Source organism: Echeneis naucrates, chromosome 10 (genome assembly GCF_900963305.1).
Source record: "Echeneis naucrates chromosome 10, fEcheNa1.1, whole genome shotgun sequence".
Taxonomy (NCBI): domain Eukaryota; kingdom Metazoa; phylum Chordata; class Actinopteri; order Carangiformes; family Echeneidae; genus Echeneis; species Echeneis naucrates.
In genome coordinates this window covers 13,763,171-13,777,842 of record NC_042520.1, presented here as the reverse complement: position 1 = coordinate 13,777,842, position 14,672 = coordinate 13,763,171, and the positions used below count along the sequence as shown (strand labels likewise).

Below are 14,672 nucleotides of genomic sequence, written 5' to 3'. Positions count from 1 at the left end.
CCCTCTGTCATAACGTTTAACCTTTTTTCTAAACCTACGGATAAGAGATGGTTTCCTGTATTTCCTGGGCACTGGAACATACACCAAGATGAGCTTCACCAGTAATAATACTCATAATACATTTACATTTGTATTGCGCTTTTCAAAAGGACTCAAAGATGCTTCACTGACATATAACAGTGCAAAATGTACAGATAGATAAAAATGCTCAAAAGTCAAAAGTTTGGTGCGATAAGAATAACATATAAATGACAAAATATTTAGAATAGCAGTGAGAGTATAAGGGGAAAGCAAAAATCCGAATGAGCGGGATGAATGTTGGAGTTAGAAATTAAATGCAGAGTGGAACAGATATGTTTTGAGTTGAGTCTTGAAGGAGGTGAGGTCAGTGCAGTCACGTATGTTTTGTGGGAGGGAGTTCCAGAGGGGCAGCAACAGAGAAAGCTCTGTCCCCCCAATGATAAACATTTGAAATACATCATGGTTACGCTGGTATCATGCACATTCTTTCACTTCTCAATCGTTATTTATTTATTATTCATTTTGGACTTTTATGCCTTTATTCCAGTCAGTAATTTTCAGAAAGGCCGTCAGGAAAGAGGAGAGGAGAAGCGAATGGCCAGCAGCATAGGCCCCTGGCTGCATTCAAACCACTTGACCACCAGCGCTCTGAACTATAACACTTTGATGTCAGCTACTGCTTCTTCTTTTACGTGCCAAAGTTCAGATCCGATGCCAGGGCTGCATTTAAAGTAATCGTGAATGATACAAACTAAAGGACATGGGCAGGTTTATATGGATCCATTTTACACGATGTGGATTTGGGTAGGATGCAGAAACAGTCTCAAGTCTCCATGAAATCCGAAACTGCATGTGAATTTTGTGTTTCAGGTTAAAAGCACCCCAAAGCCACAGCCAAAGGGGGAGCCAGGGAATCAGAGACACATCAACTTCTTTCGGCTAGTTTACAGAGGGGTCTTCTTTATGGGCACCAGCAGGCAAGCTGTTTTAAGACAAGTAGTGAGACAGTGAGGGACACAGCGTGTTGGGAGGAAACAAGAAAACAACAGAAAAACGAAACCAACCAAACCATAGAGTATGTAATGTTTGACGACATTTCATCCACTCACTGGCCACGTCTCTGCCTTAGGAATGTGTGATTGTCTGGCCAAGTAACAGGCCTCACCTCACTGAGTCCAAAACCACATGGGTCCATATGGGATTACCAAGAAGAACAGAGACAGACCATTCAACAAAGAGCCTATTTTGAGTGTATGAAAAATTTCATATTCTTAAAGCACACACGTCGCAAATGCTACACAAGACTATGAGTACTGAGTATCTATTTTGAATCACATCAGTAACATTCTGTGACTGTATCTATGCCTCCTGAAGATCCTGAGATTGACAGTATTAATCTTTTGTAGAATGTGTCTCCAAAATTTTACCTTTTGCCTTTTCTCTCTGTGTTGTATGTTAACATGTCCTCAGGCGTGCCCTGGATGTACGTGGGCGAAAACACAAGGCAAAGCACTGCATTCCTGTCCTGGCTTAAAGGATTAATAAATATAATTATGTGTGGACCATGACTTTGTTATCCAATGAGATCCTCCCCAAAGATCAAAGGTTCCTTAGCCAATCTGGTGATATAAAATGATGGGCCAGCCCAGCGTGGTTTTGCAGCAGTTTATCAAGGATTTCATTGTTCCAAATCAATTCAATTTGATCTTTAACCTTCTACTGTTGCTGTCAAATTTGTTCGTTTAAATTTTAATGTCGCTGCCGCTGTCGCGTTTCACTTTTAATGATTGCTTTGAAACTTGTAAACAGATACTAGACCAGCGTGTTGTGATCTTGACAATGTCAGAATTTTGAGAGGATACATCCAGATAAACATGCCCTGTGTTCTGTGTGTGTGTGTGTGTGTGTGTGTGTGTGTGTGTGCCCATGAGAAACAACACAGTATGACAGCAACTGATTATGGCATCAAATTCAAACTAACAGATACCGTCATGTGCATGTGCAACAAAGTAGGCCAATACTGTTGGTGTGGACTGGAGTGGTGATGTGAACTCTGAACCTAATTCAAAGTTTGTTTAAGCACTAATAACAATTACATATTTATCTTTTTTATTGCTGACAAAAACTGCAGCAGCAAAGTTTTACAGATAAATGATGATGGAGACACTTTGATTTTATAGATCCCTTTAGGAAGCATTGCAGTCTGGACTATGTAATTTAGATTGCCATGTACTTCAGACAAATATTTAACACATGCCTGAAATTATTTTCTTACAGTAACACATCTAGACAAGAATCAATTCGCACATGTAAAGGTTTCACTGTCAAGGTAGACACAAAGACGGGCAGTGCTGCACATAGTGTGTGGTATAGCTTTGTTAGGCTTTCTCCTTCAGTGTCAGGCCATCAGTGTGTGTGATTGTTCAAAGTCTGAGTGCATCAGCCGGATGTGACTCTGCTGAACTGAGCACCTCCAGCTGACTGTTCAGACCTTGTTGTACAGGAGGGGGATCTCCTCTTCCACATCTGCTTCATGTTAGTGCCAGGGGGCCCAACAATCCTCTGCTTCTCTGTCTCTCTCAGTGGGGGATGGCAGGAGAATGCCTGAGGAGCAGCGCTGAGACACAGAGCCAGAGGCTTGAAGTTAGGTTGGGTAAAAAAGTTTTAGCACCATGAATCTGGATTGTTTCCAGGTTTCCCAAGACACAAGAAACAAAACAAAGAAAAAAACAATATCAAGCAGTGCACAAAAATATCCCGCTCCACTGCATTTTACCATTGCCCTCGACATAAACAATAAGCAGAAGTAAAAGATGGGGCAAAAATGACCCATAAAAATGGATGAAAATCACATAAGGCAAAACATGGCTGCTGCAAAAACTGGGTAGGATGACTATACTTTTAAACAGATGCACTTCAGTGGAGTGTGTTAGCTTTTTCAACTCAACGAGGATCGCTTTGATTGTCTCGAGTTTTATATTTACAGTGTTTACCTGCAGTTTAGAAGCTGGAATATGACGTATTATTGATCCGTATATCGCAGATTCTTACATCCATATACATTTCCCCAAGGTGCAAAGATTCTGCAGGAGGCACATAGAGATGTTCTTAACAGAGAATTTTTGCGGTACAGCAGTTTGGTATTACATAATATGAGCTCACTGTTTTGATTTGTGTGTGACCTGTGTGTTAATAGCTGTAACTTATCCCCATGTAGTAGGCATAGTTAACGTTTGCTTTCGCAGGATACACTACCTGAACACAGCCATCAGTTTGGCTCAGGGTCCCGTGAAGCCCCTCTAAAAAAAACTCTCCTTAACATGACTCTGTGAATTAGCACCATATGTGCCACTGCAGCAAAAATCAAGAGGGACTGCCTCAAATCCCTTGCTCTTTGTGTCATTGGGTGATTAAGCAGATTAAATCTGAATAAACAGCAATTTGGTCATCACCAACGTTTGCATCGTTATGAGGTTTTAAGTTTATATCTTTTAAGTTTCATTTAAGAGTTCATGTAAAGTGTCTAATCAACTGTCACGTAGGCGTTTTATATTGCTATTTAAGGAACATCTCATCTGCAGCTGGTACAGAAAACACAAAAGTAGGCTACCACAATGTTATGGATGATAACTCAGTTATCCGAAGCCCAATCATTGACAAACCAGAGAGAATTTCTTGGCATCCTCCTGGAGTCACCTTGACATGAAGTGCTTCTCACATCCCTTCCCGTATCAGATAAAGTTCATACAGTACTCTTCAAAGCTGACCTTCATACACCTGATGGAGTTTCACTAATAGAGAAACCGTAATTGGAAGAGCAGGCTAGATTATAAATTGTCTTATAGACTGAGACTACATCATGGTGGTTTAGCCAGATGGACGAGTCCAAGCTGTGTAATTAGGGTGTGTGTAAATTATGCTGTCAGTGGAAAGGAAGTTATTGTTTTTGAGGTCTCTAAGGAAGGAATGTAGTCTGACCGTTCCTTTTTTTATATATGTAGATGAGTAAGAGGGTGTTGTATCAGATTGCATATTGGACCCCACTGTTTGTTTTGCTGCATGGATCCCTCTGGCAGGGTGGTGTTTGTCATCACACATCTGTGAGTGAGCTAAATAATTTGTGTGGGATCAGAGCATAGCTGGGGGGGGAGGAGCTTGCAAAAACCACGTCACGTTGGATCTAGGGAGAAAGAGAGCCATCTGTATTATGTCATGATTGTTGGGGCACCCCACCCTTTCCTCGGCATTACCCTGCTCCTCTGTTTCACTCCCTCTCAGACTCCTCAACCCTCTCTCTCTCTTCTTTTATCCACCGCTGTGCCTGGCATTGGTTTAGTGTTAATGACACACTCGTCTCTGCCCAGTTGTTTGTGTGGCTTATTGTATGCCTCTAAATGAAAAGTCACCTGAGACTGAATTTCTGCGTTACTTGCTTACTAAATCTCCTACAACAACTCAGCTGGAATTGTCCTCAGCCCTCCCGCTTCCTTTCATCTTGTCTATGTCCATCCATCACTTTAAATGTTGCTAATGACCGGCCACATCCATGGCTTTTGACTGACAGCTCTCTGTCTGCACTTGCCTGCCTCATTTGACATTCACCTTTACCCCTGACACACCACCTGAAAACCAGACTTGGATGCTGAGTGGTCTGTAATCATGTAAAGGACTATTTCCTTTAACAGCTCCAGGTATTTAATAAATTCAGAAGGAAAGTCAAAATTGGTTAGTGGTTAGCACTGTTGCCCCACAACAAGGTGGTCACGGGTTTGGTTCCCAGGCCTGGGGCCTTTCTATGCAAAGTGCCTGCGTTGGTTTCCTCCCACCATCCAAAGACATCATGTTTGGGTTAACTGGTGATCTATGTCTGAGTGTGAGTGTGAGTGGTTGTTGGTCTCGGTCTGTCTGTGTGTGTGTGTGTGTTGGCCCTGTGATGAACTGGTGGCCTGTCCAGGGTGGACCCCGCCCTCGCCCACTGTGAGCTGACATTGGCTCCAGCACCCCCTGTGACCTGGAAACGGTTAAGCGGTAGACGAATGAATCATTCAAAATGAGTTATAAATGTCTTCAAAATAAGTAAACATATTGAGCAATGTATAGTAAATGTTATGTCTGCATTCTGTAATTTAATACGCAGGGAAATAACTGAGAGCTTTAACAGGGCTGTGAACATTGCCATGCCATGGCAGAACCCATGTGTGACAACTCTGCTTTTTTTTTTTTTTTTTTTTTATCCTCCCTGCTGGCTCATTGTCTAATGGCCTGGATGCTTGCCTCACTGTGAAGCACAAGGCTGGGAGGGAAATAATAATTACTGATCGTGCGCTATTGCTCATGTAATGAAATTGCGAAGAATAGTAGCAGAAGACCACTTAAGTGTGTCAACAAAGAGCAGATGACAGCAGAATTCATTTCCTGACCATCAGTTTTTAGAACGGTACCTTTGTAAAGAAACATTCCAGTTCCTCATATATGATGCCGGTCTCCATTCTTGTCGGATAAAAGCCTGCTCAGTAGGAGAGGAAACCAGTTTCAAACTAACAAGAACCAACTTCACACAACCAATTCACTGTTATTTCACCATCTTGTGGCCAAAGACTGTAATTGAAGGTTTGTACAAAACCATAGAAAGAGAACACTCAGAAATTTCCAGCTGGTGGTAGCTTTTCATTTCACATTGCTTGTTGTTGTTATAAACAACAAAGTATAAACAAAAGGACAGTTCAGTCTGATTCTCTGCCCGTCTCATCAGATCCATTCTTATTCTATTGCAGCCATAGAGGCACAAAGGACTCACCTATGTAAAACTCAAAACTGATCAGAGAAAAGCACTATTTTTATCTGGAGAGATAGGTGATAAACAAAATGATGGAGAAAAAAAAAAAAAAAAGCACATTGATAACTGTTAGTGTTTGCCTGAGCACTATATAATGGTAACTGTTTTCACCCAGAAAAAACAAACAAAGGTAATTTTAGCTTTTGACTATCAGATTTATTTACAGGTGTAAGTGGGAAACATCTTCCCTTGTGCAATTATGTGCTGGAATTCATCAACTTCTTCAAATAAAACAACAGGGATTCCTGAAAACACACACTCACAAAAAAAAAAAAAAATTATTAAAATAGTTATTATAGCATTTGAAACACTATTGTGATGCAATATAAAAATGAAATAAACTCATAACAATAACTACTGCTTGGTACATTTGAATTAAAACAGATTATGAAAGCACTTGGGTTGAAATAATTATAACTTCAGAAAATTTGTTCAGGTTAGCATTCGTACCATTATAAAGTCAAATACAACACTTCTCCATATAATATTAAAACAAAACCTGAACGAAAATGGCAAAAAATTCAGAAGCAAACACACGGCAAAGTTAGGCACCGAATCATTCATACCACACCATACTCTGCATGCCAACAGAGAAACACACTACACAGCTACAAATCCATGAGCTTATTCAAAATAAAAAAAAACATGTAATACAAATGCGGCAACTGCTAAAGCAATCAACAGGGATTGACGAGATATTTCAGCGACTTGAATGGCATGCCACCACTGACAATGAATGGAGGACAGCAAAGCAATGCAATATTAATGCACCCATTATGTGACAGAACAACAAATATACAAAAACAGTATGATGAAAAATGAATTTACTTCATTTGGGGTTGACCAATAGATCAGTTTGAGAAGGTCTACTAGCGGGAGCAACAGACCAGTGAATTGTCTGGGCTGGTGAGCTAAAACGATTGGTGGTCCTCATCCCTTGCAGCCAAAGAGACTTCAGGGAGACAGAGGGGACAGAGGAAAGCAGGGAAGGAAATAAGCAACCAAAACAAAATATTGGGGAGGTTGCACAGAGCTGGTCAGGTGTCAGAAGCCTGAAGGTGTTAAAACATTCATATCGCGAGGTTTAAGTTTGTGTGGCCGTGGGGGTGCTGGCTTGTCCTCCATGCCTGAGATTTCAATCTTGGGAGGCATGAAGCTGGCACGGTCCTCCACCTTGAGGTTGACTTGGGTGTTGGTGCCATCCATGGTAGAGGACTTTTGAAGACCGAAGTAGGACTGCAATGAAAAGCCTGCAGGAGAAAAGAGGAGTCGGTAGCTGTTCACTTGAACTGACATTAAGGATGCAACAATTATAGATTTTGATTGTACAACTACAGTCTGAGGAACAATCACGGCTTCACGATTATAGATGCAAGCACAGGTACCTCTGACGGTGCCAGTGGGCCCGCTGCAGGGTCGTCACAAATAACACAGTAACAAAATAATGCAGTACAAAATAATAAACAAAGACAAATAAAAAGTCTATCTCTCCATTTGGAATGAAATAAAAGTGACCTCTGCTCTGTAAACATCTGTTGTCATTTCCCTTTTGAAAAAAAGGCTGCAGAACCTCTGCATGGCTCTTTTGATTAAAAAGATCACTAAATTATTTTGTATTTTCAGTTTGTGTATTCTTTCTATAATTCTTTTAGACCTGAATAGAGAACTTGCAAACATTTTGGGGGGGGGGGTACAAAAACTAGTTGGCTTTTGACTTAAACAGAATAGCTGCTTTTTTAAAACATAAATAACACTATACATTGAAAATAACGTAATTTAACTCAGTTATCACGTGTTACCTTTACTTTGACGTGCAAAGCTGGGTGGTGATCCCGCAAATGCTGCATCAAGTTTGATGTGTTTGAAATTTTAGCTGCAACTTTTTTCGGCAGGTTTTGAAGACGGGTGATCGGTCGTCTTGAATGACTCCCTGGTCATTGTTGATGTATCCGAAATACTTCGCTGCCGACTTCACTTTTTTTCTTAGGTGGAAACCAAGCTTCGCTGCTTGGTCCTTCTGCCATTGTTTAACTAATGTAGCGCAGCCTCCATGCCCCATGATACGCACGGCACTGCAAGCAGCTGCACCTCTGCTGTAACTTTGTTTTCATTCCATGCTGGTTGCACCGAAAATATTGCACCAGCATAGTTTAAGTTTTTTGGGAGTGAGAAAAGAAAAACTTGGTGTAGCGGAGCCTTTGTGATTAAATTAACCGTGACATTTTAAAGCGTGGTTAATAGTAAAATGGGCTAATCACTGCATCCCTAACTGTCCTGACTAATTTTAGCACAGTGATATAGATATCACCTATGTTCCTGGCCAGGAAATCACAAAATCATTTTAAGATGCAAAAAGGAAAACTACACAGAGGAAAAAACAGCGATGGCTAATTACTGTTTGTCAAGCTATTTTTGCATGAAAAAATACCGTAACTAAGCCAATATCCACATGATGGATCTCTTACCTGTGTTGGTTTCATAGCCCGGGTCAGTGGGGGACTTCTGAACCACAGACCGAGTCCCAAAGAAGCTCCACTTCTCTCCTCCTCCGCCCTCATTTCCTCCCATGCCTGTACTTGGACTGTGCTCTGGGGTAGTAAGAAAAGGCGCAGGGCTCAGCGGGAACCAACTCCTGTACTCCGGCCAAGCAATAAGCACACAAGACAACATGTGAAGGGCAAAGCCAGATGGCACCTCACACAGGCCGTGTTGGGAAACAAAACATATCATAATAAGGGGGCCATTTCAACATTTTGGGTCTACCCTTTTATGAAGTAAAAATATGACAAAATTATTTCATCACGTACCTGCGACTAACAGCTGGTGATGAGTGGGGAGTAACGCAAGGGGTGACGCTGGGGGTGACAGAAGGGGTGACAGAAGGGGTGCTACTTGGGGTGGATTGCGCTGATGTTGTAAGCCTGTCCTCCTTGAAGTCCCCGCTTGGCATTCTCAACTTCTGCACAGACAGAAAGAACGAGCAATTAAACAAAATAAAAAGTGAAAGAATGATGAAGAATCTCCATGTGTACTACAAAGTTATTAAAAAAAGTTCTATTATACATCAGTTTTCTGTTAATTTTTGACTCGACTGTCAGCACAGTTTGTGACAGAGGCATCAGCATTGATTTTTGGGGGGTGGTGGGTTAGGGGAGGATAAGGACGAAGCTGCCATCCACAATGGTGAATGACTCTCACCTTCTGTAGGACCATCTGACAGCCCTGGGTAGCTATTTCAGTGACAGGCTGCTTCACTCAAAATACATCAAGGAGCATTATCACAGGTCCTTCCAAATGTACAATGGTCTGCCTTCACAACCAGCAGTACTCTTTGTAAACCACTACTGGGTATCGTTCCAACATTTTCGATTTCAATTACAGTACTGGAACGAACCTTTCTTTGATACCTTTTGTTTCTAAATATATCATAACAAGATGAAAATGCACATTACGGGGAAAAAAAAATTCTTGATTATTAAACACACAAATAAACTGAAATGGAACTGGCTGCCTTCAGATTACCTCCTGAGCCACTGTAGGGCCAACAGAACATATGAGCGCAATGAAACAAAATGAAACGATACAAAAAATATGTGCATCTAATTTTCAGTGCAAAATGAACATGAGCATGTCAGCATGTTGGGGTCATGCATGCAAGCTTTAAATTTTTTTAACGTCACTCAGCAGACCCCCACAAAATAAAATAAAAAAATATATATACATGTTTTTTTTAGGTAACAGACAAGCCTGCTCCAGGCTGACAGTGCCCCCAGTAAGAGAAAATGTATTATGTGAGACTTATAGATGATGCCTGCACACTGAGATTGGAACAGAGAACACAACAATCTTCTACCTTTATATTTATTCTGTGTGATGGTGCTGTTTACCTTGTTGCAAGCCAGCATTGGATGCTGTTGCATCAAGCTTGATGAAATGTGGCCACACTTAAGATCTTTTTGCCATCTTTAAATGTTGCACCCAGTACCGGACAAAAATATATATATTTTGACACGTGATGGCATGGAGGCATTTTGATTGGTGCCAAAAAAAAGTCTCAACTTAGAACACAAACACACACACACACACACACACCTGACTTTACTGCACGCCATTTCATCATTCTGCTAGGTCCACATTTCAAATTGGATTGTGAAATTCCAATATCTACACTATAAATCTTGTATAGATAAAAATAATTATTTACTTTATCTTATTTGTAATGAATCTTTGTTTCTTTTGGTTTTATTTCTGTACCTTTGATACTGTAATTTGAATTTCCCCATCTGTGGAACTAATAAAAGCATATCTAATCTAACTCATTTAAAGGACAAACACTGCTTGAACAAACAATGCATGGGGTCAGCAGTGTTTTTCTGAACATGCAGAACAAAAAAATGTTAAAGTGCGTCAGAGCTCACAGGAGCCTATGACCTGTGTCCATCTGGTGTGGGTAGGAAGAGGGAGGGAGGGAAGAAAGACAAACTGAAAGATGACTGCTCTGTTCTAAAATTATAGTGATCTCATGATGACCCACATTATTACTGAGCCCAAGAATTAATTCCATAAACTAGTGGACTATCAGCAACACCCAAAACACCTCCTTCAATTGATACAGTAAATAAAAGCTGATGTGGTTTTACTCTTATTGATAACCCCAACAAGCATGATGCATAATCACCTATACTTGCCTTCAAATTTAGGGATACATTATTGATGACCTCCGGAAGAATGTTTTCAGGGTTCAATTTCTTTTCAGTATTCAGTTCACATTTCCATCCACATTTTCCAGACTCATACCAATCTGGCACATGACAGTCCTGTATTGTCCACGGGGCAGTGAAGAACATGGACACCCACCCCCGGGGTGAAAACTATTTCTGTGTGATCTATAATGTGTGGCAGAACTGCAGTAACAAAAGGATCATATATATAGAGAGAGAAATGTAAAGACATGTTCCAGGCTGGTACCTGGGCTAAGCTAACTGTAGCTAGGCTGTCACAAACAAGCTACGACGAGACGTTATCTCGCTGTCACGGTCCATGCCACCCTCTTTGCTTCTGGTTCACTTTCGAGCTCCAAATCCTAATCCTAATCGAAGCTGACGGAGCCTGGCAGTTCAGAGACGTGAGAGGAAATGCCAGAAACCTCTTTCACCGGCGCTAGCTCGGCTGCTAGCTTCACTAGCTAGCCTATAGTGTTGCGATGATAACGGCCTTCTTTCCGGTCGAAATGCGGAAACACAGCCAGTTCAAGACAAAAACTTCTTGACGTTACCTTTTTATGATCGCTTTTCTTTCGCGCTCCAGTCTGGGATCATCCTTAATCGTTTCCATAGTTGTGTTTTTGTTGGTTTGTTAGCTCTCTCTTAACCAGCTCACGCCTGTTGTTTCTCGGGAGGACAGGCGAAGCCGTCACAGCAGCGTACGCTTCCTCGACAGCGGTTTGTCAGGAGCTCTGTGATTGGTTGGTTTCAGAAGCTGTGGGGGCTCGTTGCATTTCAGGGCGTTGCCTGGCAACATCCCGATAACAGCGACCGGCTGTACGGCGGCTCGGAGCATATTACGTAATCTGTTTACCAAAATGTTGCCACATGTTTACCCTAAAATCGCTCAAAAGTATGCTGTCGCCCTGTAATTTCCCACAATAATACTTTCTTATTTTAGATAATCGCGGCGTTTCCGTGGCATTGTGAGGAGCTGTGGGTGGCACAGCCGGTGATACTGTGAGGCTGCATACAAAGTTACCTCCTCAGTGACTTTATACAGCCTCTGCTTCAACTACAAACGTCCTCCTGCTGATTAATCAAGCATTTCTCATCCTGATCGTCTTGGTCAGTGTATGAAAAATAAAGCATAACATTTAATTCTGGTCAATGATTATTTATTATTTTTTTTCCCTGTTTGAAAATGTTTGATCATGGGCCGATCATGGGTTGCATACTACATTATGATGATATGACATATCCAGCAGGTTGTTTGAAATTTCCAAACTGAATCTGCAATCCATTGCAAAATGATGAACTCAATCTCATAAACCTATTCGTTATAAACATGCAGTAAGTGAGAGTGTCTATATTTTTTTCCCTCCACATTGCCGTTTGACACACAAGTCACATAAAAATGTGTGAAAATACTTATTTCAGTTACAGGTATAAACTTTTTACTTCTCCTGGCACACTTCAAAATGCCATAATTCATATTTGTAAATACTCACTGGCAGTGTGTCACCCAGACGGCGGAAGCGTGTCTCCTGAGTGGAGAGGCCCTTGTGGGGAGAATACCCAGCGTCTGTCAGCCCTGCCTGGTGCTCAAACCTCTGGAGGCTCTCCTGGGTTTGTTCTAAGTAAAGATTTGCATAGACAACATTGGAGAAAATATTTGTCAGTGATTCAATGTGCTGTTCTCCATTATAGCCTGCTGACACAGCTATTTGTTTATCAATTCAGTTGAATATAAACTGGGCATCTTTATGTGCAGAGATTTTCATTAAAATGAAATAAATCTTGGAATCTGCTGACTTACTGATCATAAGTGAGCTCATTAAAGAGCTGGCTTTGGCTTTCACCACAGGCACTGAGGATTTGACTGATGTTGGTGTCTCAATAGATACAGTTCCACAGCTCTCACATTCCTGGTAACAAGATTTCTCACTGTTAAGATTAGTTCACATACTAGTTACTAAACAGAGATGTAAAAAAAATATATATTTACGTATGCACATGCACTTCGCTCTTAAGAATAGATGCAAAGACAGCCAGAACAACCAGCATTTTGCTTAGGCAACCAGCACATCGACAAAACAATTTGGGTCAGGCAGCAGAAGTGCAGACAAACAAGAAAGCACCTCTAGTGTGTCTCTGAACTTGTGCTGTGGGATGACCGGGTCTTTCCACAAAATGTTTACACTTAGGTCTGGAGGCGGTGAATGCATGGGGGCATCCATGTGCTCGTCATAGTTTATGTTATGCCGAGTCATTCCAATAGGAGACGATAAGGCACCAAAAAGTCCAGAAGATGTGCCACACTCCAGTGCTAAAGTAACAAAGTGGAGAAACGTGTTAAAATTGGATTGTATTTTACACAAAAGAGTACTTTTAATATCTGCACAAAGAATTTCCTGCTTTACCTGGAATGTCTCCCCGTTGTGAGGCCATTTTGGCATCAGATATGAGCGGATGACAGCAGCGGACTGTGCAGGCTGACAGTGTGGAGGTCAGCTATACTTGAGCTTGGACTCCAGAACCTGAACACTTCATCATATGACATCACAAAGTTGTGCAGTGTCATTAAGCAGACAGAGTGACCTGCTCCTAGGAATATGAAGTGTCAGGTGCAAGAAAAAATGCTAGTTGTGTCCATAACTTTGCAGACAAAGGATGTAATAACTACATGTATGTGAATATATTTTCTAGGTCAAACTGTATTTAAACCAGGGACGTAACTTCTTAGAGACCCATATTTTTTCTATCTACTGCGCATAGTGTCCTATTTCTGACCTGCTCCAAATAGAACCATGGAGTCTGGTTACAGTAGTGTCATTAATATCATTAAATGTCAGATTCACTCTCATAGCCTGCACTTGTGAAAAAGCCAAACTGAACACAAGGAGTCATCTTCACCGAGATATGAAACTTGAGATATGAAAATGAAGGTGAAAGGTTTACTGTTTGTTTAGCAGTCTGGAGTTTGTTCTGCAACAAGTAGTGTGCAGTTTAAAATACAATAAACAATACAAATAAAACAATAAGCAAAAAATTGAAATAAAAAAATCTAACAAATAAACAAACAAACAAAAAAAAAATCCTCCTTCTTGTGCTATTATTAACTTGTTCACCTTTGTTATCAGGGCTCCTTATCAACCTAATCTGACATCACTTTCCATTCACTGCAGTCCATCTGCATTATCCTCACAAATGAATTAATTATGAGAGTTATCCGCAACCCGTTTCTTGAATTCAGCCTGATCAGATTTAGGTCGAGTTCACCTTCCAGACACCTGACAGCTCTCTGCCGTTCACGTCAGCACTGTGCGAAAGCCAGACCGAGTGACTTGCAAAAATGGGAACCGAAGTCACGCCATGGTCGGAGATGGGATAAAAAATATAAATAAATAAATAAAAAATCCCCAAACAAACAAACTGTAATGGCAAAAGCACGATGTGAGATAAAATCCCGGTGACTATTTTATAATAAAATTTGGCCATTTGAATCACCCAGTCGCTCATTTGCAGCGTTCACATACCATCTACCACCAGACGTGCAGATCAACACTCACCTCAACCTGTCAGCCCTTCTCTTGTCCAGCTCAGATTATTTCACAGCTACGGTGCTTACTTTGGCAAAACTGTTTCGATTTGACAAACTGGACAGACAAATGCTGTAGGTTTGCTCGGCGGTCGGTTCATCCATGACTTTTGGACATGAAGAGTAAACAGAGAGCTCAGACCAGAAAATGCACCCAGCAACGCAGCCGGCGGAAGTGCTGATCTGAGCCCTGCAGCCTGTTTGGGAATAATAAGTGTGGTGCAATTCACAACTTGTGAACTCTTAGTCTTTAAATGTCACCAAGAAAGAGGAAACACTTCCAAACTGTTTCAAGTAGTAGCACGTATTTGAAAATGTTTGCATTTGTGTAGTATGTTAATAGAAACATAAATATTTGGCAGATTTGGTGCTTGCTTCATTTCATTCATGTACTATATGGACACTTTTTCTAACCATATATAAATGTAGTGGTCAGGGTTAAGGTTAAGGGAAATCCCCAAGGAATAAATATATACTGCTTGAGATTGTGTGTGTCTGTGATGGGTGTAGA

At 41.1% G+C, this 14,672-nt stretch overlaps 1 protein-coding gene across 3 annotated transcripts; it reads right to left on the bottom strand.

The window, feature by feature from the left end:
* Nucleotides 1-5,997: 5,997 nt before the first annotated feature.
* Nucleotides 5,998-14,318, bottom strand: LOC115049923 (putative monooxygenase p33MONOX). 3 transcript variants are annotated; one of them, XM_029512551.1, is made up of 8 exons: nt 14,133-14,318; nt 12,984-13,107; nt 12,702-12,889; nt 12,380-12,488; nt 12,072-12,196; nt 8,665-8,816; nt 8,323-8,489; nt 5,998-7,107 (listed from the first exon to the last, which is right to left on the bottom strand). In XM_029512551.1, the coding sequence occupies exons 2-8, from the start codon at nt 13,009-13,011 to the stop codon at nt 6,902-6,904; spliced, it is 975 nt and encodes a 324-aa protein (XP_029368411.1). In that variant the 5' UTR covers nt 13,012-13,107; nt 14,133-14,318; the 3' UTR covers nt 5,998-6,901. The 3 variants fall into 3 exon arrangements, with proteins under 3 accessions (XP_029368411.1, XP_029368413.1, XP_029368412.1); XM_029512553.1 differs by having other exon boundaries at nt 12,984-13,100; XM_029512552.1 differs by lacking the exon at nt 14,133-14,318 and having other exon boundaries at nt 12,984-14,048.
* Between the last annotated feature and the right edge of the window lie 354 nt (nt 14,319-14,672).